This window comes from Monodon monoceros, unplaced genomic scaffold (genome assembly GCF_005190385.1).
Source record: "Monodon monoceros isolate NGI ecotype Baffin Bay Population unplaced genomic scaffold, NGI_Narwhal_1 Super_Scaffold_19, whole genome shotgun sequence".
In the NCBI taxonomy this organism is placed as follows: domain Eukaryota; kingdom Metazoa; phylum Chordata; class Mammalia; order Artiodactyla; family Monodontidae; genus Monodon; species Monodon monoceros.
In genome coordinates this window covers 8,192,740-8,220,024 of record NW_021703775.1, presented here as the reverse complement: position 1 = coordinate 8,220,024, position 27,285 = coordinate 8,192,740, and the positions used below count along the sequence as shown (strand labels likewise).

The 27,285-nt window shown below is 40.8% G+C and overlaps 1 protein-coding gene and 1 long non-coding RNA gene across 3 annotated transcripts in view; one reads left to right on the top strand and one right to left on the bottom strand.

The window, feature by feature from the left end:
- Positions 1-16,129, bottom strand: part of TMEM131 (transmembrane protein 131) — a 193,471-nt gene extending 177,342 nt beyond the window's left edge. For both annotated transcript variants that reach the window (XM_029232608.1, XM_029232607.1), the window contains exon 1: positions 15,653-16,129. In XM_029232608.1, coding sequence (XP_029088441.1) covers positions 15,653-15,833 — 181 coding nt within the window. In that variant the 5' untranslated portion in view covers positions 15,834-16,129. The remainder of the gene's footprint in view (positions 1-15,652) is intronic.
- Positions 16,130-16,504: 375 nt separating this feature from the next.
- Positions 16,505-26,950, top strand: LOC114900322. The gene is made up of 3 exons (XR_003794825.1): positions 16,505-20,771; positions 23,681-23,811; positions 25,762-26,950. It is a non-coding gene; the product is annotated as an uncharacterized LOC114900322 (long non-coding RNA).
- The last annotated feature ends 335 nt before the right edge of the window (positions 26,951-27,285 follow it).

Here is a 27,285-nt window from a genome sequence, read left to right as displayed (position 1 = left end):
GGGGAGTGGTGGAAAGATGAAAATAAGAGACGCAGGCCAGAGGAAACAGCCTAGAAAAAGAAGAAAAAATTTAAGAAGGTAGGAAGTCTTCTCTGTAAAGATATCAAAAACTAACATTTGAGTACCTACGTAAAGTGCCTAACAACTCTATTAAACATGTGTGCTCCAATTTTATAGATGAGAAAAGTCCACAATTAAATAATTTGTCCCCAAGACACAAACAGCTAGTAAATGATAAACTAATTTGTGAAGAAAAGTCATCCATCTGCAAAGCCTTCACCTTGTCTATTTACCAGGCACGAGACCCTAGGCAGAACCCAGCCAGGTGGAAGAACAGATGTTCAGCCAGTTGAGGCTGTTATACATGATAAAAAGCAACAACACAAGAAGTGAACTGTGATAAGAGTGTGTGGGGGTAGGAGGTGGGAACAGAGGTACTATTATACGATTTTAAGCGAAAAAAAATATTGAAATATAAGGTAGGTTGAACCTGCCTAAAATTACATTTGTGGCAATACTTCACACACTTCAGAAGTTTTTACAGATTGCCAGATACGACAAGCTGAAAAGTTCTCAATTCACAAGATGAGCAAGTAAACCACAAAAATTAATATATGAATTGTATCTGAAGTTAAAATAAACTACCTCTAAATATTATGTATGGTAGACAAGCTATATACAACACATTTTTTAAAATGTAGGTTTACAGAGTTTCACTGTTTCTAATAATTTTTTTTAATGTGTGTAGGTTAAGAAGAAAATCCTTAGTAGATCATTTTTCTTCACCATAAAAAGAAAGAAAAACGTGTGCAGCAGATGAGAAGGGTGGCTGAAAGCCATCTATCTCTGGCAGCAGAATGATGTTCCCCCACCCACTAGACGTCAATGTCCTAATCTCAGGAACCTGTGAATATGTTAGGTCACAAAGCAAAAGCGAATTAAGGTTGCAGATGGAATTAAGATTGCAATCAGCTGACTTTAAGATAATAAGGTTATTCTGGATTATCTGGGTGGGCCCAATATCCGTAAAAGTGTAAGAGGGAAGCAGAAAAGGGAGGACCAGAGAGATGGCAGCATAAGAAGGACCTGGCTGAAGCCAAGGCATGTGGCAGCCTCTCAAGAAGCTTGAAAAGTCAAGCAAACAGTTTCTCCCCTTGAGCCTCCATAAAGGACATGGCCCTACCAACACCCTAATTTTAGCCTGTGGTATCCATTTCAGACTTCTGATCTCCAGAACTGCAGGATAACTAATTAGTGTTCTTTTAAGCCACCAAGCTTGTGGTTATTTCCTACAGCAGCAATAGGATACTAATACGCTATCTGATCTGAAATCACCAAAACTTCTTCTGTAGCAACAGGTTTGGGAATAACACCTAAAAATAACAACGTTGGCTATACTGGAGAATAATAACTGATACAGATGTCTAGACTTCTACCTCTGGGCATGAAGGAGTAACAGGGACCATATCCTCCCACCTGAAACAACCAAAGACTCAGACAAAATACATGAAATGATAGTTTTCAGACCCTAAATATCAGTCAAAGAAAACAATCTCTAAGAGATGGGAACAAACAAGGCAAGCCCTATAACCGGCTCACTGCCTTGAGTTACTAGGCCACAGGGAGGGGAAGCTGTGATAGAGTCTGGTGGACTCTCTGACTTGATGAGACAGAGCTGAGAGTCCAAGGAAACCAAGGCAGTGAGAGTTCATAGGGCGGAATATCATAAAGGAGAGAGCCGCACAGAGAACTACAGAGGGTCACCGTACTCAGCAAAGTACTGATCAGTACCTAAACTGGGAAATAACTACCCAAAAGGATTAGAGGGAACAGTGCTGGGCACTCACAGAACCAGTTACAGTGCCTGTTCCCACCAGGCTTTTGGATAGAGGACTCAGGGAGGTCTTGCCTCAGCTGTGGAAAATAACTGATCCGAGCCTGAGCCCTGCTCCTGACCCACCTAACAAATCTTAAAAGCAAGACGCAAAAAAGATCAAACTGTTTTCCAATTAACTTAACTGCATCTGAGAACAAAGCTCAAGAGTATTTTTCCAAGCCAAAACAACAGCACCCAACAAAGTAAAATCTGAAATGTCTGGCATCCAATTAAGGATCACCAAGCACACAAAGAGGTAAGAAAACATCAACTACCAGGAGAACAATCAACTGAAACCTACCTAGAACCGGCACAGAGGTTAGAGTCAGCTGACAGAGCAATTTAAAAAGTATTATAAATGTGTTCCATATGCTAGGTTAATAAGCAGAGAAATAAAAGATATAAAAAAGACTGAAATCACACTTTTACAGATGAAAACTACTGATACAATGTATGAGATGAAAAATACACTGGATGGGGTTAATGGCAGATTAGACACTGCAAAAGAAAAGACTGATGAACTTGAATCAAGGCATAGCAACAACAACCAAAATGAAACACAATGAAAAACGCAAAAACTAAGCAGTACAGTGAGCTGTGGGAACAACTCCAAGCTGCCTAATACACAAATGCCTAGAGCACCCAAACTGGGTTTGAGGAGAGGAGGACAGGAAAAAGAGTCAAAGAAATAATAGCTGAAAATTTCCCAAACTTAATGAAAACTATAAATCCATAGATCAAGAGATTCAACAAACATGAAACATGAAAAAAAACTATACCAAGAGACATCAAATCAAATTGCTCAAAAAAGTGACAAAAATGAAATCTTAAATTTATCCAAAGAGATACATTACATACAGAGGAACAAAGATAAAGATGACATCAAATGTCTCGTGGGAAACAATGAAAGGAAGAAGAAAGTGAAGGTAGACACTTCACATATGAAATAAACATATCAACCTATAATTCTATACATAGCAAAAATATCTTTTGAAAATAAAAGCAAAATAAAGACATTTTCAGACATATAAAAGATGAAAATAATCATTATTAGCAGATACACACTTCAAGAAATGTTAAAGGAGGGCTTCCCTGGTGGCGCAGTGGTTGAGAGTCCGCCTGCCGATGCAGGGGACGCGGGTTCATGCCCCGGTCCGGGAAGATCCCACTTGCGCGGAGCGGGTGGGCCCGTGAGCCACGGCCGCTGAGCCTGCGCGTCCGGAGCCTGTGCTCCGCAACGGGAGAGGCCACAACAGTGAGAGGCCCGCATACCGCAAAAAAAAAAAAGAAATGTTAAAGGAAATCTTTCAAGAAGAAAATGATGCCAGGTGGAAATATACAAAAGAATGAAAATCACTAGAAATGGTAACTATAAGTAATTATATAAACTAAATGTAAATATATATAAACATATACAAATAAATGTATATACATGTATATTCACACACATACGTATGCAAATCTCTTGGAAATTTTTAAAATATCATTGACAGTTTAAATAAAAGGACAGTTTAAACAAAAACCATAACAATGTATTGTTAGAACTCAATAACAAAAAGATCCCTGGTAAATCCCCAAAGGCCTCAAAATCAAAGATCTCAGTTTCCACCTTAAAAACTAGAAGTAAGGGCTTCCCTGGTGGCGCAGTGGTTGAGAGTCCGCCTGCCGATGCAGGGGACACGGGTTTATGCCCCGGTCCCGGCGGATCCCACATGCCGCGGAGCGGCTGGGCCCGTGAGCCATGGCCGCTGAGCCTGCGCGTCCGGAGCCTGTGCTCCGCAACGGCAGAGGCCACAACAGTGAGAGGCCTGCGTACCGCAAAAAAAAAAAAAAACTAGAAGTAATGAAGTAAGCAGAAGAAGGCGATAATAAAAATCTTAGCAGAAATAGAGAGACAGAGAGAGATTAATAGGGAGCAAAAAAAACCCTGAAATCTGTTTGCCAGAAGAATATTAAAATTAATAAACCTTTAGCCAGATCAAGAAAAATTAGAAAAGACACAAGTTATAAATATCAGGAATGAGAGAAGTGTCACTACTACAGATTCTACAAATATTCAAGAAATAGAACACTATGTACCACTTTTTCAATAAATCTAATGACTTAAATGAAGTAGACAAATTCTTTGAAAGATTTTAATTACCAAAGCTCACTCAGAGAAAGACAGATAACCTAAACAGCCCTGTATCTTAAAAGCTGAGATTATAACTAAAAAAAAAAAAAAAAAAAAAACCCACAAAAAAAAAAATTCCCGGCCCAGATGGTTTCAATTGTCTTTGATTGGTAACCACATATTATGGGGAAAATAACACCAATTCCATGCTGACTCTTTCAAAAAACTAAAAAGGAAAAAATACCTCTCAACTATTTCTATGAGGCCAGTATTTCTCTATTACCAAAAGCAGACATTACAAGAAAACAGAATACTATCTCTCATGACTACAGTTATAAAAATTCTATTATAAAGAAAACAGTGACAGATTTGGCCAATACATTTTTAAATAATAATAATAAATAGAAAAGTAAAAAATAAAAAAGCAAATGGAAACTTGGAAAAATATGAAACCCTTAATTGTTCATTTAAGTCAAAAAGAAAAATTCAAACACCAACAGAAAGATTGACAAAGATGTGACCAAACAACACAAAAGAAATACAAACAGCCAGCAGAAGTGTAAAAGAGTTCAGTCTTACCAGCAATTTTTTTTTTTTTAAATGTGCCAGGCACTGTGCTAAGGGCTCGACACCCACGACCTTGGTAAATCTCTGCAATAACTCCATGAGAGAGGTGCTATTATTACCCCTACTCTATGGATAGTGAACCTGAGACAGACAGTGGTTAATGCTAATTACCTACAGTCACATCGCCAGAAAGCAGGAGATGGCCAGAGCCCAGACCCACACTCTGAACCACTATTTCTACTTCTCAACTTCCTACCTCTTGTGGACTTCTCTCTCATTAACTTAGATAACTCACGGGGTGAGTTTGGTATGTTCTTCCTACCCCATCTCCTTGCCATGCACAGTGGAATGGTGGTTCCCAGAAATCCTTCCTTGTTGATGCACACTTTGACTTAGGTCCATAAATAGAACACTGCCTTGCGTCACCCAAAATTTCTCAAGGTTATGTGATCTTACTACCCCAGCTGGAGCTCTAACCCTCCTCTCTCTGAACTTGAGATACATCTTACACCTAAGTGCATCACTCAACCTGGTATGAAACCATGCCTAAGAAACACTAGCAATTTTTTAAAATCAATTAAACAAAAGGATGTCTTTTATTGCCAAGTGGGCAAGGACTTAAAAGAAGGCTAACAGCCAACGTGGGAAAGCGGGCATGCTCACACAGTATTGTTGAAATATATGAATTGATAGTTTTCTTCAAAGGCAATGTTGGCAACATCTATTTTTTAAATGGGGAGTAGAGGGGAGAAAAATGGGGGAGAAGAAAGGGAGATGATGACTGATGTTGGTTCTACCTGACAGATTACAGAAATTTTTCTCAATTTACTCATCCATATTTTATGTTTCATTTTTACAACCAACATGAATTTTTTGTGTGAAATTAAGAAGTTTTCTCAAACTGACCTCTAAGTTGTATGCACAAGAAAAACTATTATATACTACACTGTCTCATTTTATTGGAAATTAAAATCCTTTATTATACTCTCACAAACAAGCAACCCCCAGCAGTACTGACAGCCACAGAGGAATTGTAGCCAAGAACAAAGAGATTTAGGAGAAGAAGGAAGAAGGACTGTGGCCCCGCATAACATTAATGTGAGGATTAAAAGAGGTAAGGCATGCAAAGCAATCAGCACAGTGCCGGACACAAAGAAAGAACCTGATAAACATTAGCAATCATCATCAAGTAATTCTAGGCATTACCAATTATAGGCAATAACTGCTTACATAATACATTCCTGAAATGGCACAATATCAAACTTGTATAAATATTATCATTTCATAAATACTTTTTCTTCATTCTGGTTCATCTTTATGACCATCTTTATGGTTTACTGCTTCTCCTACCAAGACAGAACTCAATGTGTTGAACTCCTTAAAATGCTAGGTCCAGGAAGAATATGACCTAGTCCTTAACTTTCAGAAGCTCAAGACCCTATACAAGTATAAATAAACCCAGGTGCAGCTGGGAAGAAACTGACAATATTCAGAAATTATTTTCTATTTACAAGAATCTCTAGGATTCCAATAAAATCAGATCTAATTGCCAGCCTGCTCCCTTCTTACTTTCCTCTCTTGTCAACACTATTCTCAGTAACCTATTTTCGAGTCCAGCCATAACCCAAGAGAAGCCCCCAGTACAATGAGGTAAACTTCCAAATATGAAATAACTCCCTTACCTGTGAAACATAACTACTGCTGAACTAGCCCCAAAAAGAGACATTACCTCTTGATAGTGCTAACCACTACTCCATTATCCATTTTCAAATCAAGAAGCAATACTTCACACGAGCCCATGTCACAAATTCATGGAAGCACTTTTTAAAAGTGACCCAGTTAGAAAAGCACACCGCCCTCTCTTAGACACTGCTTAGACACCAAGTAAAACTCTAGAATGACAAATTTGAACCTTATTTCAAAGCTCTTTATAAGTAGTTAAGCCTTAGAAAGCATCTTTGTACCAGAAACAATTTCCTAGGAAAATCTTCTGCTTCCAATTTACTCATTCCCCTCCAAATAAAATCTAAGTAGGGCCTGTGCCACACCATGAATGCAAACCCTAATTACTTTGTACCAATAGAGTTGGCTTAGGCTATATCTCAAATTTACTGCTGAGATAGGTTTTTATTAGCACACGTTTTGATTCAAATGTATACTGTAACTACACAGGAAAAAAAGTAGTTCTTAAGAACCAAAGTTAGACTGTCACATCATTTTATAATCAAAACTGATTAAGAAAATAGTCACAAATTGTTAGAACTTAAGAGGCTTAAAATACATTTCATTTTATAGGCAAATAATCTAAGGAACTACCTTAAGCTTGCAGAATTTTTTGTTTCAAAAGCAGACCATGTTTCTTTTATCAAAAACTAGTTCACAGCCCTTAGCCATACAATGCAGGTGTGATTTACAATAGCATCAAAAAAAAATAAAACATCTAGGAATAAATCTAATAGCCAAGGAGGTGAAAGACTTGTACGCTGAAAGCTACAAGACACTGCTGAAATAAAATAGGACACACATAAGTGGAAAGACATCCCATGTTCATGGATTGCAAGACGTAATATTATTAAGATATCAATATTACCCCAAACAATCTACAGGTTCAATGCAAAACCTATCAAAACCACAATAGCATTTTTTGCATATATAGAAAAATCCATCCTAAAATCCATATGGACCCTGAGAAAACCATAATTGAAAAAGAGTCATGTACCACTATGTTCACTTCAGCTCTATTTACAATAGCCAGGACATGGAAGTAACTTAAGTCTCCATCAACAGATGAATGGATAAAGAAGATGTGGCACATATACACAATGGATATTACTCAGCCATAAAAAGAAACGAAATTGAGTTATTTGTAGTGAGGTAGATGGACCTAGAGTCTGTCATACAGAGTGAAGTAAGTCAGAAAGAGGAAAACAAATATTGTATGCTAACACATATATATGGAATCTAAAAAAAAAAAAAAAGGTTCTGAAGGACCTAGGGGCAGGACAGGAATAAAGATGCAGATGTAGAGAATGGACTTGGGGACACAGGGAGGGGGAGGGGTAAGCTGGGACGAAGTGAGAGAGTGGCATGGACATATATACACTACCAAATGTAAAATAGGTAACTAGTGGGAAGCAGCCGCATAGCACAGGGAGATCAGCTCAGTGCTCTGTGACCACCTAGAGGGGTGGGATAGGGAGGGTGGGAGGGAGATGCAAGAGGGAGGAGATATGGCAATACAGGTATATGTATAGCTGATTCACTTTGTTATAAAGCAGAAACTAACACACCATTGTAAAGCAATTATACTCCAATAAAGAGGTTAAAAAAAAAAACCCATATGGAATATCAAGGGAACCCAATAGCCAATCCTGAAAGAAAAGAACAAAAGTTGAGGTCTCACACTGATTTCAAAACAAATAACAAAGCTAGAGTAATCAAAACAGTGTGGTACTAGTATAAAGAGAGATTAATAGACCAATGGAATAGAATAGAGAGCCCAGAAATAAACTCCCATGTACATGGTCACATGATCTTTATACAAGGGTTCCAAGACAACTGAATGGGGAAAGGACGGTCTCTTCAACATATGGTGCTGGGAAAACTGGACATCCACATGCAAAAGAATGAATTTGGAATCTTATCTTACATCATATACAAAAAGTAACTCATAATGAATATCAAAATGTAAGACCCCAAACTGTAAAACTCCTAGAAGAAAATACTACAGGGAAAAGCTTCATGACATTGGATTTGGCAATGTTTTCTTGGATATGACATTAAGAGCACAGGCAACAAAAGCAAAAATAGACAAATAGACTACATCAGACTTAAAAACTTCTGTGCATCAAAGAATACAACCCTAAAAGGCAACCTACAAAATAGGAGAAAACATTTGCAAATCATCTATCTGATAAGGGGATAATATCCAGAATATATAAAGAACTACTACAACTCAACAACAAGAATAACCCAATTAAAAAATGGGCAAAGGACTTGAATAAATATTTCTCCAAAAAGGATATACAAATGGCCAACAAGCATATGAAAAGATGCTCGGGACTTCCCTGGTGGCACAGTGGCTGGGAGTCTGCCTGCCAATGCAGGGGACATGGGTTCAAGCCCTGGTCCAGGAGGATCCCACATGCTGTGGAGCAACTAAACCCATGAGCTGCAACTACTGAGCCTGTGCTCTAGGGCACATGAGCCACAACTACTGAGTCCGCGTGCCACAACTACTGAAGCCCACGTGCCTAGAGCCCATGCTCTGCAACAAGAGAAGCCACTGCAACGAGAAGCCCATGCACTGCAAGGAAGAGTAGCCCCTGCTCGCCGCAACTAGAAAAAGCCCTCGCGCAGCAATGAAGACCCAACACAGCCAAAAATAATTAAATAAAATAAGCCTTAAAAAAAAAGATGCTCAATATCACTAATTAGTACTGAAATGCAAATCAAAACCACAATGAGATATCACCTCACATCTATTAGGATGGCCACTATTAAAAAGAAAAAGAAAGAAGTGTTGGCGAGAATGTGAAGAAACTAAATCTTTGTGCACTGTTGGTGGAACTGTAAAATGGTGCAGTTGTAATGGAAAACAGTATGGCAGTTGCTCAACAAATTAAAAATAGAAGTACTATATGATCTAGCAATCCCACTTCTGGGTATATACCTAAAAGAAGTAAAAGCAAGATCTCAAAGACACATTTGCCCACCCACGTTCACAGCAGTATTATTCTCAATAGCCAAGAAGTGGAAGCAACCCAAATGTCCATTGGCAATGGATAAACAAATGGATAAACAAAATGGAAAAATGATATATATATGTGTGTGTATATATATATAATTATATAAATATATACATCATTTTATAAATATATATCTTTATATAAATATATATTATATATATTTTGTAAATATATATATCATATATATAATTATATATATATACACAACAGATTCAGCCTTAAAAAGGAAAGACGTTCCATCACATGATACGACGTGATGAACCTTGAGGATGATATGCTAAGTGAACTAAGCCAGTCACAAAAAGTTAAATCCTGCATGATTCCACTGATATAACGTATCTAAAGGAATCAAATTCACAAAAAACAGAAAGTCGAATAGTGGCTTCCAGGGCCTGGGTGGAAGAGAAAAATGGGGAGTTGCTGTTTAACGGGTAGAGAGTATCAGTTTTGCAAGATGAAGAAGTTCTGGAGACCCACTGCCCAACAATGTGAATATACTTGACATTACTGAACTATACACTTAAAAATGGTTAAGATGCAGGGAATTCCTGGCTGACCAGTAGTTAAGACTCCACGTTCCCAATGCACGGGGCACGGGTTCGATCCCCGGTTGGGGAACTAGGATCCCACATGCCACGCAGCCAAAAAAAAAGGTTAAGATGGTAAATTTTATGTGTTTTATTTTTTACCACAATTATATATAGAAATAAATAAAATGAGTCTGATGCTCTATCATGACAGACCATGTCAAGGATCTTCTTAGACCTTAGACATTTTTCAGACCTTTGCCCTAAGTGCTATATTCAACAAAATGAATCAAGAGTTATAGTTTTCTAAAAATCTTTCTAAAGCAATCACAAAGGAATGAAAGAAAAACTGATCTACTACGGATGATAATGACCGCCTAATCCAAAAACACCTTCATAAGAATGAACAAAAGCACCAGAGATGAACTTCTGGAGCTCCTAGACTTCTCACAGAAGTCTGAAAGAGATTTCACCACTGTCAAAAGCTGATGCCACTACAAGCCTTTGGATTATCTCCATTTCCTCTGAAGACAGGGCCAGTTTCTGAGACTATTCCACATGTCTACACTAACTTGTCGCACCAATCTAGAACTAAGAAGTACATGAATTCACAGAATGCAGTGTAATTTCAACCTAAGCAATATACCAGGTACCTAAATCATCAAGAGCTAAGAGTCGAGTCAGGGGCTTCTAATACCAAATACCTGCTCCATGGATCATCCATTCATGAATTTCCTTGGTTTCCTTTTAAGAATGTGCATGATCCAGATGGCCTGTGATCATTTTAATGGTTAAGAAGTTAATAGAAAGTGATATAGATGTTTACAGTTGTTAAAAAAAAAAATTCACCTCACTTGAATACTTAACACATTGGTTTTGCATGAACTGGCAGGACTGTTCTTTATCCAGCTGGTATACAAGAGAATCTACTACCTTAAGTACTCATTCAGGATTAAGCAGCTCGACTCGGGAGAGATGGCTTGCAAGGGAACCCTAGCTCAACTACCTACCAGCTCTGTCACCTTGGGAATATTACTTAATTTCTCTGTGCTTGCTTCATGATCTATAAATTGGGGCTTTATAAGGATGTGAAATATTAAAATCTAAAAGTAACAAAAGTGAGGGTTTAGATAAGTATACGTTACTCATTTTAGTTACAATAGAAAGCAACATGTAGGGAAGAAAAAAGTAGTGTTGCCCTATGTCTTACTGTAGCAGAATTGCTAACACCTGCATCCAAGTTCAGAGTTTTACCTGTACTGCGGACTCTCGATCCAGGTTTCAGATATGAGAAGGGGAGGATAAGGTCATTCTCGGCAGCCCTCTGTTTAAAACTGAATATGCCTCTTATGTATTAATACATACCGCAGATGTTGACAGAGGTTCTGCCCCACAGAAATTCCAGACTGGGTGAAGAGTGACACCCATAAAACAATTTAAGGAGCTAAACAAGGCAGTATATGATTAAGTGTCAGAATGAATAACAGCTGAGTAACAAAGACAATGCAAATTGAGAGAGGGGACTGCAGGACTTTAGAGAAGTGGAGAGAGTTGGGAAGTGAGGGCCTAGGGCAGTGCCCCAGGCAGGAGGCCAGAGGCGGTAGGAGAGCTGCCCAAGAAAGTTAACAGACACTGATGCCACTCGGTAAACGGTCAAAATCGAGACCAACGTGGCAGAGAGAATAATCATGGCATTAATAAAAACTGGGAAACCAGAGGTAGCGCCAGAGAATTCTGCTCTGGACATGTGCAGCGTGTGCTGGTGGCCAGACGTGCACGAGAAGGAAGACAGCCAACGGGCAGCTGCAGAGCAGTGACTGACAACAGGGCAGGATGATAACCAAGAAGTAGGAAGTCACAGAAACGAAGGAAGAAAAGTTCCAAGAAGCAGCTATCAACAGTGCCTGATGCTGCTTACAGCAGATAAGGAAAAATTCAGCCAGAGAAAAAAGGCCTCTCAGTGTGACAAGGCCAATCAGAAAGCTCAAGCTCCATGCAGATGAAGGAGAATTTCTAAAAGATCAAAAGCACCAACAATGATTTCATTTTCCCCCAAGAGTAGCTTTGCTTATTACTACTCTGGATGATAACAAATTAGATGATTTCACACCTACTCCCAAAAGCTGATTTTTTGGGCAGGTGTCTATGGGGATGGCTGCAAGCATTGCAAAGAGGAGCAAAACTGTCCTTAGCGAGAGAAAGACAACACACTTTTTCCAACTAGAGGATTCCAAGGATCCAGGCAGTAGCAAACAGCTTTTCGTAAAAGCAAGCAACGAAAGTTCTTTAGTGAAGCACTATGAATGAATATTCTACTTACTAGGCCCTAAATTAAAAAGTAATCACGCTACCCCCATGCAAGGATGAAAACATTTCAACTCTTAAGAAAATCACTCTTAAAAAACATTTTTACATTATGAAGTAATAATTTGATTAGAAGAAAGCAAATACCGCTCCTGATCAATTCTACCATCCTAAGACAAAAAACCTAATCAAATTAGGTTTTTTATCTCTTTTCTTCTGGCCTTTATTCCTAAGCACTTTGTCCATATGCTTTGGAGAGAGAACACTTTTGTACCCTCCTTCTGCACTTCTGTCACAAATACAGCTTTAATTTGTGCACGAAACTGAAGTATCTGGTAGACAAATTTAAAAGTCCTAAGAAAGACTGTCAAACTTCGCCCTGCCATAAATCGCCAATTAATGATAAAACATGTGACACAAATATAAATTGTCACAGACTAAAACAATCACATTCCTGAAAATTTATCCAACTTTATATTTACTAGATGCATAAAATGTAGCTCTTCATTCATAATAAATTAAAAGACAACCATGCCCTCCAAAAACACATGTCACAACGAAACTATATTATACATGATATATGATGCTTTTTTTCAAAAGCTCTTATTTGCTTGTAATAATGAATGGGCTGATTTACAAATAAAAATACCACTAAAAGTTATACGTTTAAGATGTACACACGTATTTTCACTATATATATTTTAATACATTTTCATTACACACACACACCCCTATTTTCATTCTTCTTAATATCTAGATCTTAGCTTCAAGAAAAATCTTGACACCAATCCAGAATAAGCAAGTTAGTTGTAGTAATTACAGTAACTTCCACCTCTGGCAACTCTTTCAGAGGTCCTTACAAACTGTAGAGCAGAGTCAAAACATCTTCAAAGGTCCCTTTTCTCTGGACTAGTGAAACACACCCCCATAGATCAGTGAAGACAAATGTTAAGATATAGGAGTGTTAAGACATACAGGATGTTAAGACAAAGAATGGTTCACGCTTCTGACTTAAAATTAACAACATCTAGTCCAAACATGAAAAACTGCATTAGGTAATCTAGCTATTTCTGCTGCTTTCCTTCTGAAGACAGTGAGTTTTATTTTGTTTTGAAGATTTTTTAGTGAGATTCTGCTGCAATAGAAATATACTAAAACACAAAATGCCCAGAGAAACATCATTAAAATTGCAGGTAAGCCTTAACTTTGAAAAATTATGCTGGTTTATACTGCCAAAATAAACACAAAAAGTCCTCAGGATGTAAATGGACAAAGTGAACTCAGCTACCTTCAGAAATCTGCCCAGATTTTCTGGAAAAAAAAAACCCAACAGCATCCTTTGCGGGGTGAATGGTGCCAAATTTGCAGTATCACATTCATGTAAGAAAATCAATCTCACTACTACTCAAACAAAAACTACCAGAATCTGATCAGCAAGGAGGCTAAAGCACTGGCCATTTTTGGAGCTACCTTCATGGAATATTTGATTAGAGCCAGATTCATTTATGATGGACAGAGTCCTTGTGTTCTATATTAGTAATAATTACCATCAATACCTTGAATAGCTAATTTCTCCATCCAAATTGTTCATCCAGACAAAACATGGGCCACAAAAGGTGTCTGATTCTGCCAGGACCTCTGGCTGATTCGACCACATCTTTTCATCCTTGTACACCCTGGCACGTATTCTCCTCCCTTAACCCTTACATTTACGGGTATTAGAAGAGGTGTATTAAAACTTATAAACCATACAAAAGGGAAACTGGCAAATATAACCTAGGCTGACATTTCTCAAACAAGGGATTTGTTTACTTAAGTATACACTGAAAATTAGCACGTAAAATGGCTCTTGGAAAAATAAGCAGCAGGATGACAATACAAACTTAATGTTTTACTAGACTCAATCATTTTACTTCCCTGTGCTAATGACCCATGAGTATAATCACTCACTCAAACAAATGTTAAATGCCTACTGTGTGCCTGGCACTGTGCAAGGTAAGCAAAGGCAGAGAAAAAGCGGGACACAATACCTGCCAAGGACTACCTTACACTCAAGGAGACATTAACTTATTGTACTATTTCAGACTTACTGGACACCAACTACATGCCAGGCTGTGCTGGGCACCATGGCCACACAAGAACCAGCTGCAGATCTGTAACCAAAGATGAACTATGACAACCCCAGGCCTGACTAGTCCTAAAGCAGCAATAGTTTATCCAGGAAATAATCTTGCCTCTGTCAATTAATCCTTTCTATAGATGTCAATTCTCTGAATAACTTTCACCTATGTTAACCCAGACTAAGGTTGCTTAGAGTTAAGTGAGAGAATGTACTGTTCTGAGCAAAAAAATAAACAGTAAACTGAAACACACTGTACTTTAACATTAATTTGGTTTGCTCTGCTGTTGCCCTCAGTAACAATAAAAAGCAAGTGACTTTAGTTGTAAAGTAGAACATCAACCTTAAAGTCATTGCGGCAAGAAATTATTTTCTTTGCAGTGGCAGTTTAGTGTGAAACAGAAGCTAAACTAACAAGTTTTGCTTAGCTTTTTAAAAACCATTCACTTTTAGTGATTTCTTCATGAAGGCTCTGTGGTCACTCATTTCCCCAGGCTCAAAAAAACACGTAGTAATGACAAAATTACAGATCTGGTCTTCTAGGTTACAAAATGATTTTTTAACCCTGTAGAAGTACCGGTGTTACAGTCGTACAATACTAACGAGAGTTTTAAAAATAGGGGTCAGCCCTTAACTGTAAATTATAAAGGTTTGCAAACTAGAAACTTGACATTGGTTTTTAAAGTCTTTCACATTAAAGACAATGACACCCAATTAAGTATCTTAAAACATGTAAAAAATATAAACAGACTTTCAATAGCTCAATAGAGAGCTAAGCAGAATTGTACTATGGAGAGAGAAAATTGTTAGCTAAACAATCATCAATATTGCAAAGCGATACTGAAAAGGGAAGCTGAAAAAACAAGATTCCTCCTCCCAAAATGTTTGAACAAATGCAAAGTAAAATTCGGTAAGCTGTCTTGAAGCCTTTCCACCAGTCTCGCTATTCTTACATTTTAAAGTGAGCTCTGTTCGCACGCCGCTATTAAAACCGCAACCAAAAAAAAAGTGTCCTCAAATTTGCCTATTAACAGCAATCAAGTCTAAAAATATGCCCCTCCTACCTAGTGAGCCAAGTGGCAACAATATATGAGAACTCAGGAAGTTTTGAAACGGCAGTGACAGGAGACAACAGGGAAGACGAGGGGAAGGAATCACGGAGAACAAGAGCAACTCCGTGCGGCCAACGCCGCGAGTTGGCATCCGAACCGCAAGTTCCCGGCTCGGGACGGGACTCGACCAAGCAACTTCGCGCCGGACCGAGCCCCGCGCTCGGCCGCCCTCCGAGCCCAGAGCCGCGGCCCTTCCTCCCCGGCCGCAGCCCGGCAGCGGCCTCCGCGAGGGCGCGGTGACAGCCGCGGGGCCGGGCCCGGGAGATGCCGGCCGGCTGACACCCACCTTCCTTCTCGGCCCGCGCCGCGGCCACGACGAGAGTCATCACCAGGTGCAGCGCTCCCAGGAAGCCGGCGGCCGCGCTCCGCGGGCCCCCGCCGCGGCTGGCCGCGGGCTCCAGACCGGCCCCGGGGGACGTGGAAGCGGCGGCGGCTCCTGGTGCTCCTCCTCCGGCCCGCTTCCCCATCCCTGCCGGCCGCGGGCCGCCGCGCTCGAGATCCGGCGCGGTCCTTCTCGGCTAGGCGGCGGCGGCGCGGGAGCCGTGGTCCGGGCTCTGGCCGCGGCGCCGGGGGCGAGAGCGGTTCTGGGCCCAGGGCTCGGACTCCGGGCGTGGGTCTGGGTCCGTGCGTGCGTGTGAGCAAGAGTGTCAGTCACGGCCTCGGCCTCTGCATCGCTTACGGAGAGTCGAAGCGGAGAGGCCGCGGGTCAAGTACAGCAGTCGGCCATACTGGAAACGGGCACGGGCCGCGGGCTTTGGGCGCTGGCCTGCGAGGGGCGGGGCGCGGCCCTGGGCACCGCCCCCGCCGTGTCGTCACCTGGGCGGCCCGCCTGGCAGTCTGCCCGCCCCGGGGTCCGTGGGTCGGAACTCGTCTTCCCGCCCTCGGAGGCCCACGGCTTCAGTGGCCAGGCGGGACGAGGGCAGCACACCCCCAACCCGTCACCCCTGGCCCCCAGGGGAGGAGGAAGAGGGAGGCAGGCCAGGGCCCAGCCGCCAGGACTTATGATGGCGGTTCAGGCTTCGCGGAGGCAGTGACGGCGATCACGTGCGGACCGGGAGGCCTGGCCGCGCAGCCGCCCTGGTACGGGGGCGGGGCCGGGGAGGGGCTGCGGGGCGCTGGGGCAGGCTGGGACGCTGCTGTGAGCAGGGGACAAACCCCTGCATCCCTGGTACTGCAATGCGAGAGCCTTCCAGAGGACTGAGTGCGCATCCAGACCTCGAGGCCCAGCACGGAAAATGCATTCCAGTGACTCCTCCTGGCCGCACCTCCGCCTCTCAGCCGCTTCGAGAATACCCATGGCCTGATTGAGTTCCTGGTGGCGCTGCCTTGGGGACGCGGACCTGCTCTGTTCATCTTTGTATCCTTCAAGACACAGCACCCAGGAACGCTTAATGGACTCCTCCTGCCCTTGGATTGTGCCCACTTTGCAGCGAGAAAGCCCTTTGGGATGTGTGTGTGTGTGTGTGTGTGTGTGTGTGTGTGTGTATAAAACAGCAGTGTCCCTGGAGGCAGAGGGCAGACTGTTCTTCAGAACAGCGTCCAGTGTTCATGCTGGCTTTCTCCGTCTTGGAATAATTCTTAAGACATTTTATTCACATATTTCCTTCAAGGCTCAACACAAATGCCGTCTCTTTTAGTCTCCTTCGGGAAGCCACCTCATACCTCTTAGATGCCCTTTTCAGCTTAGGTCAAGGTTCTTCGTGGGCGTGGCTGTTCGCTACAAACTCCCTCTTTAATCAATTAGTAACTTCCCCTAATTCCTAATTTAGTAACTATCTTAGTAACTTCCCCTAACTACAGAGCCGTTTGCTTATGCTTAGCAGGATTTGTTGAGTGAATCCTTGTATGAAGGCCAAGTCCACCTTGGAACAAACTACGTGGGAACGTCTTGGAACAAACTACGTGGGAAAATAAAATTTCAGGAAGACTTAAAAAAGAAGCTCAAAGTGCTACCCTATGCAGTAGTCTTCTTTGTCAAGCAAGCACTTTGCATTTTAATAGCCTTACCCTGATTTTTGAAAAGCACTTTTACTTTTCTGAATATTAGAGTCAGAATTTAATCAAATTTTGTTCTTGATATAATTAAATAGGAATAATTAGTATTATCTCTAAGTTGGCTTTTCCATGTTTGTATCCCGAAGGCTTTTAACTCACCGAAGAAATCAAGCCCAAGGATAAGTAACTGAGTGCCTTAGCTGGGTCAAAACTTACCTTCAAGGTGCGGCGCAAGGACTCAGCAGCCCTTCACCAACTACCAGGCTCAGGGCAGACAAGTCTCTTCAACCATGAAACGCTCAGGTTCTCTTACACAGGAATCGACCACATCCTCTCATTAGCCTGAGGCTCAAGAGCCCCATGGGAACTAAGCATATGGCTATAATTGGAGCCTAGACATATACAGACCTGTTTGATCAGAGGCTGATTTCCCATGAAGCTAATGAAGCTGAAGCTTTAGGGCCCCTCTCTTGCACAAGCTTCTTTCAAGGCCCTGCATCTAATTGTGTGTTTATAAGCTTGTATTCTTGTTCTTTAAGTCCCCCATCCCCAATAGCTGTGTAAGCATTTAGGGCCCACCATACCTGAACCCCCCCTGTGCCTGATGGATGTTGGGAGTCACAGGGGTGATGATGGTAGTTTGTTCCCAGGAAAGGGCAACGAGACTGCTGGGAGAATAATAATAAAAGAAGAACTTACTGGACAGCTTGGTAAACTGTTGGAGAGCACCTGGAGTTGAGCCGCCATCACCCCATCATCCCCTCTCCCCCAACAGCCGTGTGCCTTGGGAAGGAGAGAACTACGTTAAAACTGGAGGAACTGGGAATTCCCTGGCAGTCCAGTGGTTAAGACTCCAAGCTTCCACTGCTGGGGCCCGGGTTCGATCCCTGGTCGGGGAACTAAGATTTCGCGTGCTGCACGGTGCGGCCAAAAAATAAGAAAAAAAAAAGGCGAAGGAATTATCACCAAGGACCCTTCTGAAGTTCCAATTAGCAGCAGACACCCCTCTAATCCCCTTTGGGGAATTAGGGAGACCTGGGCATTTGGCAGGCTATTTCACTGGCAGAATCAGTGAAAAGCGGCTAAACCTGTGGTTCTCACAGTGTCCTCCCCAGACCAGCAGCACCAGCATCATCACCTGGGAACTTATCAGACATGCATATTAGCAGACCACATCCCGGACATGTGGAATCAGAAACTCTGGGTTGAGGTCCTGAGTCTGTCTTTTAACAAGCCACTGGGTGATTCTGATACATGCTCAAGTTTAAAGACTATTGCACTAAGTTGGAACATGCCAGGAACTACGAACAGTTGGGACTCCTCACCTTCTAGTCAACTTTGTTCTCTACCCAGATTAGTAACTATCGGAAGCAGAGTTAAAAGGGACTCAGGTGAACTTGGGCTGAAATCCCAGCCCTGCCTTTATTAGCTACATGATGCTAGGCAAACTACTCAACTATTCTGGCCTCAGTTTCCTTATCTGTAAAATGGTATCTAATAAATTGGGGGAAATTAAAACACCATATGAGGCACAGTGAACGTTCCAATGATCATTGATTTATACTCCCACTTCATTCCACAAAATATTTGAGAGGCTTACAAGAATACTTTCATTGTAATAAAAATATATATGAAGTAAAATTTGGGACCTGGAGGGGAAAATACTGTTGGGGTCCCCAGGGCTCCATCTCACTGGCTCACTGGTTGACGGCACATGGGATCCTGGTATTTGACACCATCTATACTCTTTTTCAAGTCCCAACTTTACGTCACCAGCCAGACCTCGCTGTCCCTGTTGCTGCATCTATTTGACATCTGAAACTCACACGAACTCCTTATCTGTTCCCCAAACTGCTTCCACCCACAGCTTTTCCTGTCTCCAGGGCAACTCCAACCACCAGTTGCTGCTTCTCATCACCTCCATGGTATACTCTGGGATGAGCCCCGTCATCTTCTACCTGGATCTCTGCAAGAGCTTCCTAACAGGTTTCTCTGTGCCTGACTGTAAAAGGAAAATTTTCCACTTACAGCCTTTGCCTAGGAGATATCAAAATGGGATGCTATGTTATACCGCAACTGGTTCAAACCAACTGAAACTGATAAAGGACTGTGAACTTTGAGTGACCCCTAGGCCAGACCCTTATTAGACCTAACTGAAGACTTGTTTCTGCCCATGGAACAAAGTTCCCTGTTTGATCCAGCACTGTTCTTTCCTATGAGGGTGCTGGCTTTCAATCTTAGATTAGCCTCACCCCCATGAGCCCCCTTTCCTCTTTCTAGCACTTAAAAAACCCTGACTTTTCCCAATTCATGAATTAGTAAACTTTTTCACTGATGTGTTTCCTTGCCTGACAAGTATATAAACTCAGCTTTGATTTTATTTTTTTAAGTTCTGGTGGTATTTGCTTTCTTTTTTGACATAAATTTGCATGTTTATAGTCTATTGTCCACAGAGCGGCAGAATGACCATTTAAAGCGTAAGATACCTCCGTGCCTCCTGTAGTGGCTCCCACCTCGGGGTAAAAACCAAAGCTCTTCTGCTGGCCCACGTGGCTCTACACAATCTGGTCCCCCATGAACTTTGACTTCCATTTCTACTGCACTCCCCTGGGGTCAGTTAATTTCAGCTGAACTCGCCTCCATTGTGTTCCTCAAACATACCAGGGATGCTTCTTCTCCAGGGCCTATGTCCCAGCTCTTCCCTCTGTCTGAAGTGCTTTCTCCTCCCCCAGTTCCCTGCTTGGCTCACTTTCTCACCTCCTTCCAGTCTTAGCTCTGTCATCACCTTCTTAGTGAAGCGTACTCTGATCACCATTGTTAATAACTGCAGTTTAATAATATATCCAACCCCAAGTCCCAATCCTCCTGACCCTGTGCTTTTTTTCTTTTTCCATAAAATTTATCACTTTCTATAATACTATTTAATTTACTTATTTATTATGTGTTGTCTTGATCTGTCTTTCACCTCCATCTGTTTTGTTCACTGATGTATCCCAAGCTTCTGGAATATATTAGGCTCTCAGTAACACTTATGGAATGACTGATGTATGGATGAATGAATGAATAATACCAAAAGATAAAGATCGGTAAGACATAGTCCTTTCCCTCGAGGGAACTTAAAGTCTTAGTGGATAAGATAGATAGGTACAAAATGTCATAGGAGGGAGAGAACCAAAGGAGAAATGAGGAGAATTAAATGAAGGCAACTCTGGGTTCCACCAATGTCTTTATTTATCCAGCCTTTGCAACTTCTACTGTTTTTTCTTTGTTTTCAGTTCTCTTTCATCTAGTTCGGAGTATGAATAAAGCCCACAGCAATAAGGGAATAAGAAGAAATGTAGCATACTGACAATCTTCTTTAATGTACAGAGTAACCTGCTCATTCTGTCTGCTGCGTGCCTTATTCCTTGGTAGGTTTTCCATGGCATTGTTCTTAAAAAGAAAAAAAAGCAATTCATGAAGCCCCAGGTTTAAGTCTGTTCAATTATTAGGTAAATTGCTGTAGCCTAGGGTAAGGCAAATAAACCCCAGACGGGTTCATGCTGCGGGATAAGGATAGTAGCTTGGGAGATGGTGGGTTGAGCCCACTATTTATGTGGATTTCATCCTATTGGAAGCGTTTTACTTGGATATTCCAAGAAAACTAGATGCCTTTGCAATTTCCAAATTTACTTGAACCAGGGCCTCATCGATGACTGTAACTGCGACCACATTTACACCTCTACTAATAAGCATTTTGCATTAAATGCTAGAATTAACTATGATTTTGTTCAACATTTTCCTTCCAAGCTGACTGACACATTTTACAAGCCTATATTAGTCTTTCTAGCATTCTCAAAAAACATTTCCATGGCAAACAGCCTAGTCTGAAATAAACCAAAATTTCAGCCTGCCGTTTCAAAGTCTCAACAGACTCCAGTACCTAACTGTTTCTCTTCTAGAATTATTGTTAATCCTATAACTTTTTGAGCTATTTCATGTGGTTTGGTGGTCTTTCCATTCAAAGGAGGAAAATAATATTCTTGAGGACAGAGGGTACCTCCAGTACTTTCCCTGTTCCTCTCACCTCCTGTACCATTGTCCTCTCTCATGCTCAATAAGAACTTTGATATGGAATTTTAGGCTGCCCTGACTTCCTGAACTTTCCTAAACACCATTATTAAAGAAACCTATTTCAGTAATCATTCACCTGTACTTAAGATATCATGGTCGGATGTTAATTAGCAGCCTTGGAAAGCCACTGGGAGGCGGTGGGGGTGGGGGGGAATGACATTGAACAATGTATTGACAGACTGGTGTTCCTACCTCTCCCTATTATTTAACCTAACAGTAAAGATTTCAGGAATGTTCAGTTAAGATGACGACCAATATATTTAAGGTGCTCAGATGGAGACCAGAAATGATGAAAAACAAAATTAAAACATTAATGTATGACAGTAAAATAAAAACATTAGCTGAGATGAAGATGCAGGAGAGACACAATTCTCTCTGCCAAGTCTGGTGTGAGTTCCCTAAATGGGGAACCAAGAATTGGCCATTATGTGTGGAGCTGGTAATGGCGGTCCGGGAGCAGATATCATAGCTGTAACACACACACACAGACACACACACACGCACACACGCCTAAGCAGTGTTTTCCATAAAGTGAATTCTCCCTTCTCTAAACATCATTACTTTAATTTCCAATATTTTAACCACAAATTAAATTTGGTGTTGTAAGTCTGGTATTGTAAAACCATACAACGTGGCTGGCAAAATGTCTTTATGACCATGAATTAACAAGTCTTTGAATTATTCTGAAAAGAAAAGTGTCAGCAAAGAAATAGTCTGTGTCAGAGAAAGACAAATACCATATGATATCACTTATATGTGGAATCTAAAAAAAAAATGATACAAAAGAACTTATATACAAAACAGAAATAGACTTACAGACATAGAAAACAAACTTATGGTTACCAAAGGAGAAGGGGGGAAGGGATAAATTAGGAGTTTGGAATTAACATATACACACTACTATACATAAAATAGATAACCAACAAGGACCTACTGAATAGCACAGGGAACTATACTCAATATTTTGTAATAACCTATAAGGGAAAAGAATCTGAAAAAGTAGATATATATGTATGTATAACTGAATCACTTTGCTATACACCTGAAACTAACACAACATTGTAAATCAACTATATTTCAATAAAAAAAGAATTTACAAAAAAAAGAAAGGAAGGAAGGAAGGAAGAAAGAAAGAAAGAAAGAAGGAAGGAAGGAAAGAAGGAAAGGAAAGAAAGAAAGAAAGAAAAAGAAAAAAGGAAAGAAAGTCTGCACAAGCTCTCAGGGGGAATATTTGTGTTTCAGAGTCTACATTACGGTTAGCATCTGAATTCTATCATAAAGGTTTGATGCTTTGAATCCCTTTGATAGTACACAGGCCAGGGAATATTAATAGAAGAGTCCTTGATCTTCATAAAGTATGTGCTCTGTCACACGATGGAAAATATGATTGCAAATAAAAGAACGCTTCTTTTTGTTGGAGAAAATATTATTCTCTTTTTGACAATGTGATTTTACTAGTTGTGAATAGCCTTACACCAAAAATCCACAGGATTTTAGAACAAGAAATGGACCTTAAACCTTTAGTTGAGGATGGCTTTGGAAGTACCCCCTCCACGTGCAGCTATTGTTGGGCAATTATGCAGCCTCTCTAAATATGTTTCCAGTTTTGTGTTTTTAAAAATGGTACAAAAAATTAACTACTGAAAGCTAGTTGTAAGGATTAAATTAATTAAGTTCCACGGAACTATCTAGCCTGTGTAAGGTGCCCAGTAGTGTCACTTTTGTAATAATGATTATCATTACAGAACAGGAAACTGAGGCCCAGAAATGAAGGGAGCTGTCCAAGGTAACAGAAGGGCAGAGACATGACGCTGCAGGCCAGGGTTTCATCTTTTGTTTCAACTTCAGGTCCATTTAATATTTTATACATCTAAGGTGTTTTATTTGTCAGGGTGCTCTTTTAATTATTGTATTCCTCTTATAATAATGTCAAAGCCCGAAGAATTAAGATTCCACTGCTCTACCTAAAGGACAGCACAGATCAATTCAGTAAAATCCTAAGAGGTGAATCCAATGATCCCTCAAGAGGGTTCTCACTAAAAGGTTATTAGCCATAGCTTGACCTTCCCTGAAATCACCTGCTCAAGCCTAAACACTTTGCATGAGTCAAGGTAGGCCAGGTTATGCCTCGATAACATACAACCTCAAACTCTCAGTGACTTCAAGCAACAAATTTGTTTCTCTCATCTGCTACCTGTTCCTCCAGGACCCCAGGTGATGGAGTAACCTGAGTCACTCACTATAGCACAGTGAAAAGAATGCTTCAGAGGGGCTCGTAATGGAAATTAAATTATCTGATGAGAGCTGACATTTCATCACTTCCACTCACAACTTTCGGTAAGAACAAGTCATGTGGCCACACCTCACTTTAAGGGACTGAGGAACTGTAATCTCTCCTGTGGCTGCAAGGAGAGAGGGTGAGACAATTTAATAGCCCTAATGACAACTTCAGGCTTTAATCATTTTTTCTTTCCTTCTTGGAAAATAAGAAGCAGCAGCCTGAAAAAAGATGATGGAAACTGGTTTCAGTTTCTCATGATTTATCACATTGTAAAGAACAACTTAAACTTTTTATCATTTATTGTTTTGTTTCATGGTTTAATATATTTTATTGTGAATATTATCACCAATGAATGCTTTTAAAAGCAGTTGGGGGGGATCCTAATTTTAATTTTTAGAGTTTGTACATTAAAAAGGCAATAACAGGGACTATTGGAATACTGGCTGGATTTTTGAAAAAGAATTTTTAATTATCTTAGATGTGATAATGGTTATTGATTTTTTAAAATGAGAATTTATCTTTTAGACATACATCCTAAAATATTTATGAATGAAATTATATGATGGAATTTGCTTCAAAGTAATCTACAGGGTAAATGGCTGCAGTGGGTAGGGTTATAGAGGAAAGATTAGTCATGAATTGATCAGTTGCAGCTGGGTGATTGGTGCAGGGCTTCATTATGCCAGTCTCTCTACTTTTAGGTATGCTTGGAATTTTCTGTTTTTTAAAAAAAGCAACAATAGGCTTTCAGCTGCTTCATCCCCAGATCTAGTTTCTCTACATATGGCTAAGAAGGCATCCTAGACCATCACTTGTGCCAGTGGGGCCTGACCAGAGAGATCAAGTCATCAAGCCCTGGGTCATATTTCATTCAAAGGATTCTTGCACTTGCCAAATATCTGAAACAACCAAACTTAGCCCAGGGTAGCAGCAGATAATGCCCATGCCTTGAAACATCTGGTGGGACCACAGAACCACTTCCTCCTGCCTGCTGAGGAGGCCAAGTGCTCAGAGCCTCCTGAGGCCACAGTTGCTGGCACAGTCCAGCACCTAAGACTTGAGTCCAACCCTGAGCCAAACTCCTCTTCTTAGGTTACTCTGTGACCCTGGCAGGACACCAAAGTTCCTTTGGTCATTAACAGGGTGCACAGAGACCTGTGATCTCTTTGAGGTGTACAGAAAGGTGTGGGGCCTGAGCCTGGGCCACACAAAGACCCAGGGTAGGACACAAGGGCTACTATGAATGTTCCTCTACCCCCTAAGACCCTTGGTCTTCAGGTCAGATCTTCTCCCCTGAGCCAGTCCACTCTCGATTTCAGCCACTGCCAACGTATTCTGACGGAAGCACTACTTGTGAGCATCACCAGGGTGATACCTGGCATATAACCCATCCTTCCTCTATGAGCACTGCTCCCTTGCCCACAGGGGTGGACCTCTGGTCTTGGGTTTTATCCTCCATGATCTTGTTTCCCTGCCATAGTTGACTGGCTATGAACTCCTATCCCAGGGGCTGGTCCAATCAGATTCTCTTGAAATTTATGACAAAGAAATATGGACATGGAGGATGAATTCTGAGTTGTGTAAATGACAGAGCTTACATAGGACCATTGACAAACTCCTGCTGCAGAGTCCTCATAGCTGCCTTGAGCCTCACTCTCCTGAGGACTGGTTGCTTAGCATTTCCAGATGCCATGAGACAATCCATTACCACCAAATATGTATATATTTACACATATATGTATACGTATGTACATGTATTTTTTTACGTATGTCTCCATAGGTATATATATTGAGATCTCTTTCTGTTTTGAGTGCCTTGAAGAGTGTGTGGGATGCCTCCAGGATGACCTCCAATGATCTCCACATTCTGTTATTCACAGCTTTCTCTACCCCCCACCCCTGAGTATGGGCTGAGTCTAACATCACTTCTAATAAACAGAATGTGGCAAAAGTGATATGACTTTACTTAAAGATTAGGTTACAAAAGTCTCTCTCTGTCTCTTCAGGGGGACGAAAGCTGCCATGTTATGAATAGCTCTGTGGATAGGCCCCCTAGTCAAGGCTGTAGCCCAGAGCCAGAAGAGACCTGAGGCAGCCAACAGCCACATGAGTGAGCTTGGACGATAACTGGGAGCCTTGAGATGACTGTGAATACAGGCCAGGCTGACCCTTCGATGACAGACTTGTCAGAGACCTGAGCCAGAAGCACCCAGATGAGCCATACCCAGATTCCTGATAACAAACGCATGTTGTTTTGAGCAGCTAAGTTGGGGCTAATTTGTTACACAGCAATAGATACCTGATACAAGGGGTTGTGAATATTAAAAAGGAAAAGAAAATCTTAAAAACTGATGAAAATGAAAGGAGAACTAGACTAATCCAAAATTACCAAGCTGATTTTCATATTCCTCTATCAGTATTTAAATAGAAAAAGTAGACAGAAATCATAAGAACAGAGATTTACACAACACTTTCCACCAACTTGACCTAATCAATGTTTCTGGAACACTCCACCTAAGAAGAACAGAACACACAGTCTTTCCAAGTGCTTATGAGTTTATCAAGATACACCATCTCCTGGGCCATAAAACAGTCCTCGATAAGTTCATCAGGACTGAAATCATACAGAGTATGTTCTTTCACCACCATGGAATTAAAATAAAAATCAATAATAGAAAGATATCAGGAATATGAAAACCCCAACATGTTTGGAAATTAAACACTTTAATGCATGCGTCAAATTGGAAATCTTAGAATATACTTCTAACTAAAGGATAATGAAAACCCAACATATCAAAATCTGTGGTATGAAGTTTATGTATCACTTAGAAGGAGGATAACTTTAAATGCTTACACTAGAAAAGAAGAAAAGTTTCAAATCAATGATGTAGGCTTCTGCCTTAAGAAGCTATAAAAACAGAAAATCAAGCTCATAAAAATAGAAAGAAGTAAATAATAAAGATAGGAATGAAAATTAATGAAATAGAAAGCAGGCAAACAATAGAGAAAAATCAATCTCAAAATTGGTTGTTTGAAAAGATCATTCTTTAGATTCCACATATCAGTGATATACGATATTTGTCCTTCTCTGTCTGACTTACTTCACTTAGTATGACAATCTGTAGGTCCATCCAGTATAGCACAGGGAACTCTACTCAATACTCTGTAATGGCCTATATGGGAAAAGAATCTAAAAGAGAGTGGCTATATGTATAACTGATTCGCTTTGCTGTACAACAGAAAGTAACACAACATTGTAAATCAACTAGACTCCAATAAAAATTTTAAAAAAAGAAGAAAAGTCATTCTCCTGGCTCCCTACTTTCCTCGCTTTCATCTTGGATTCTCATCTTGACTCTCAGACGTGATTCTCAGCTCTGACTGCATGATGAAGACTCCAGCTTCTATTCCCTGCATCCACTCTAGTCAGTTTATTAAGAGGTATTAGAAAGATCACAGTGTCCTTAGTAGAGCTAAAGGGACATATTGGGCTGAGCTTTTATGGGCATTGTCCACAATCTGTTCACAGA